Below are 4,180 nucleotides of genomic sequence, written 5' to 3' on the forward strand. Positions count from 1 at the left end.
GGGGAACCTGCGGGCCGGAGGTGTGAGGGGCGCTGTTCGAGCGCCGTCGGTGTAGAAGTCAGGGATACAAAGTCGTTCTGGCGTCTTAAAAGTCCTTTTTAGACATAGGTGTGTTCTGCCCAGCAAGCTCCAGCTGAGTGTGGTGCTGGGGGACTCCCGGGACGGCCAAATGCCTCTGAAAACAGTGTTTTGAAAAGTCAAACGATAAGTGAAATTTCTGTGTCAGTGTTCACCGTGAGGAGTGTGCCGGGAGGCCTTTCTGAGGAATTTTACCTTGTAGAAAGGTGCGTTAGGGAACCAGTGTCCTCTGAACTCTCTGGTGGCTCAGACTGCGGTGTCTGAAGTGAAAAAAAGAAAACAAAAATCAACAACAAAAAAACACCCAAAACAAAAAAAGAAAAAGCCAACAAAATGGGGATTAACAAAGAGGCATGGCCAGGCGGTATTTACTGAAGCATCCAAAATTACTGGAGGGCAGCTGTACTATTAACTATAGTAAGCTTACCCTTGTGTGAAATGACTTTGGTGCTAGAAGGCTGGACTGCAGCAATGTGATAGCAGAGAGAAGTAAGAGAGGGAAAACCTGATGTCTTCCGCAAGGAAAACTGATAAAATTTATAATAAAATAATGGAATTAGTGAGTATAAGGAGATTTACGATGAGGAAGGAGGAGCACATCTTTTTTAAAAGGAAAATGATACTGCACGGCTTTATTATGCAACTCACACAGCTCAGAAGCACAGGCATTGCTGTATTGTTGTATATATCAGTGCTGTTCTGAAATCTTCAATCATCAGTCCTCGTTTCTTTGCCTGAAAAATAATGCATCAGAAATGGAAAAACAATAGAGATGGAAAACAAGGATACTGCATGATTTCTGTGTGGGCAGTAGCTGTTCAGATAAAGACTTGTCAGCCTGGAAAAGGAATGGTAGAAGGCAGATGTGCTAGGGTCTCTCAAATCGTGAGCACGTGGAGAAGGGGAGCATGGAGCAATGCATTCCCAACAAGAACTAGCGGGCACCAAATGAAACTAGTAGATGGGGTCTTCTCAGAAGAGATGTTTCTACATTGCGCCTCATCAGGCTGTGGAAGTATGCTCAGAGTGCTGGCAAACCACGTGTTTTCTAGAAGCAAATTCAGCAAATTCATGAAACCCATCTTAGGACTATAAAAAACATGTAACACCACATTTATCTCAGCAAAGCCGAGTTGCAGATTGCTGGACTCTGAGAAGGTATAGTGAACACTTTGAGATTTTCTTTTCTTTCGTTGTTTCTTCAGTCATCTCCCACTGGAGAGACAGTGCTGACCTAAAAAGGCTTTGGTGTGGTCCATTTTGCCTGTTCTTGCTCTCATGGAAAAGCTCAAATCTTGACCCCTAGGAGTGTACGAAGCAGATGGCTATACCAATGCTATTTGAGATATCTTAATCTCGTACATGATATTTTAGCATCAATACAGTTTGTTTAATTCCCTGGGCATTAATACGACCCTAGATCTATGCAGGTGTTGAGCACAAGCTATTGGGTGCTCTGTCTTCTGAACCTGTGACAGACTTCCTTTCGTCTATGTGTTCACTATGTGAATAAAGTGACCAATCAATCTACATATATGTGTTTGTATGTATTTAGTTATCCTTTGTACTTCTGTCAGTATGTTACACAGCTCTTTGCTAGGTAATAATGAAATATTTTTACAAAGGTTCTCAACTGTGGCTCAAGGAAAAGGGAGTCTAGTCTTAATGCAGTGTTTATGAATGTTGGTCTGAAGATAATTCCAGAAGTGCAGGTAGGGGAGATTTAACTGTACGGTGTCAGAGAGATTCAGTTCTCAACGCTGCTGGAGATAACATTCTGCTCAGTGAGAGCTCTGTCATGTATGGGGATATAGAAATGATAACATTGAAGAGGCAGCATTTAATCTTTGAAACTCTGGCCCCGCTGAAATTAATGGGAGTCTTGTCACTGAGTTAGTGCTTCCTGAGATTCAGAACCATTTCTAAATTAGTGATTATCTTTAGGAGTAGAATAAGTAGCTGTGAGCTTTCAATGGAGTTTGGAAACACATGTAACGAAACTAGCGTGTTCAGGAAACAAGCAAGCAGATCAAATTTAAAAAAGCATGGGTAAAAGCATTAGTTCAACATTGGACACAACCACACAATCTCTTTGGATTGTTATGGGATAGAAAACTGTCTAATGAGAGACAGCTAAGATAGTACCATCATAAGAAAATGATGGTACTGTCTTGATTACATCCATGAAAACTACATGTTTTTATGAATAGTTTCCAGCTGTGTTTGTTGCATAATTCAACTCAGTCCACATGACCAAAGCTGATACAAACAACAGGATCCTACAGCCAGTGGTTCTAATAAAAGTAAAATCCAGAGAGAGGGAAATTTCAGCATAATTAAAATCCATCAGTCTATACATATGTGTCCAGGCATTATACCTAATCTAGGATAGAAGACTGAAGACCTTCAGTAAAAAAACCCACAGGCTGTGTTTGAGCCTTTAACTGAAAAGTAGTAGCAGGTTTTATAGACTCTAAAGGGAAACACGCTGAAATCTACAATTATACCTATATGCTCTGGTTCTGCACTGGCAGGGACAATGAAGAGTAGTAGCTGAAAGAAGCTGGTACAAGTCATTATCGGAGCAGACTAGGACTACTCCCGAGAACATTGGACTAGAGATACCCACCTTTTTTACTACAGAGGCAAATACATACAATACTGAAAGCATCTCATGAATTTACAGTTTCATCTTAAACTATTGAAGTTTTGACCTCACAGTTACTTCAAGCTTTACAAAAACTTCTTTCTCGGATGGTGACAAAACTTCAAAATTCCCCTGGCAGTTAATAGCTGTCTGTTTTTGTGCCGGTATGGTCTTGTTGTCCATTGCTCCTTAGCATTTATTGTCCTGTAGTATGTACAGAAAGCAGCAATATATTTTTGCAGCTGCTATTTTACCAGTTTGAATATGTCAGGCTGTTTCAGCTTTGGTGAAATAATGGACTCCTGAAAATGACAACAAATGGGACAGAAGTAAACTTAATGTAAGTGTCCTCTTAAAAAGGTGTGTTGTTTGGCTTGATGATACACAATTTCATGGTGTCTATAAAGCTAAGAATCTAGCATAAACTGTAGTATAGATGTCCCAACTAGGACATGCAGGTTATAGAATGCTGCACTGGGAAGAAAGAGTTTTACAGGTTATATTATGTTGAAAAAGGAAGGACTAGTGAAAGTTACATTTCAGTTGACCTCCTAATGAAAAAGAAGTAATAGTCCCAAAGAAGTAATTGTCTTATGAACACCTGAATGTTTCCCAGGCATCCAAACAATCTTTAAAAACTACAAAAACCTACCATGCAGTAGTTTTCCAAAATTAAGTAAAATCTAAAAAGGAGCTGTATTCTCAAGTATTTCTTTGGTAATTCAAAAGTTTCACTCTCAGCCAGTCCTTGATTGATACAAATTGGAAGGGATCTTTGGTGTGGTATTTTGTAAGGCTGTAACACAGAGACAAAATTAATTTCTCAGAAACAGAGTTCAGATGGTGGGCTATGAATTACTCCTAAGACTTTACATTAAGCATGTGAAAGATACCTAGAACAATTAAGGAGGTTTGTTATTATTATTATTAAGTACAGTCTAGTTTTGTGTAATGATTATTGGGTGATGTTTGTTTGTTTTGTTGGTTGGTTGGCTTTATGGGCCTGTTTCCAGTTTGGGCAAACAAGTTTTAACCTTTTGTATTTTTTTGGTATTCTTAAATTTCAAAGTGTGAGTCATGAGTCCCAGATAAACTTAAAAATTTTGGGTGCATTACTTCCCCTAAAGTAGTAAATCCCAGTCAGTCAGTCTGTGTATTTAACACCGGAATGCTTGTATGCAAAAAAAATACTTGGACTTATCTTCTCTATAATGCTACTTGTCCATTACAGATGCAGAGATGGGAAGGTGCAAACTCGCATATTGCCTTCATGGAGGAAGCTCCAGAAAGCGGCTCTGATTGTCCACATCAACTATCAGTCTCCTCTGACAAAGTAGACTCTTCATTTTCTCAGTAACTCTAACACTTCTCTTGTCTGTGCCTGTTTCAGTTTGAATGTCGCTTTCTAAGTGTCATACAAAATTCTACAGTGTTTCAGCTGCCATGTACCATGAT

General features: G+C 39.4%; 1 protein-coding gene across 1 annotated transcript in view; it reads right to left on the reverse strand.

Moving 5' to 3' along the window:
- Nucleotides 1-2,908, reverse strand: part of MCPH1 (microcephalin 1) — a 137,807-nt gene extending 134,899 nt beyond the window's left edge. Inside the window, exons 1-3 of the mRNA XM_009882151.1 lie at nucleotides 2,804-2,908; nucleotides 274-338; nucleotides 69-175 (exon numbers count right to left, since the gene is read on the reverse strand). Coding sequence (XP_009880453.1) covers nucleotides 69-175; nucleotides 274-338; nucleotides 2,804-2,908 — 277 coding nt within the window. The remainder of the gene's footprint in view (nucleotides 1-68; nucleotides 176-273; nucleotides 339-2,803) is intronic.
- Nucleotides 2,909-4,180: the final 1,272 nt, after the last annotated feature.

Source organism: Charadrius vociferus, unplaced genomic scaffold (assembly GCF_000708025.1).
Source record: "Charadrius vociferus isolate BGI_N301 unplaced genomic scaffold, ASM70802v2 scaffold113, whole genome shotgun sequence".
In the NCBI taxonomy this organism is placed as follows: domain Eukaryota; kingdom Metazoa; phylum Chordata; class Aves; order Charadriiformes; family Charadriidae; genus Charadrius; species Charadrius vociferus.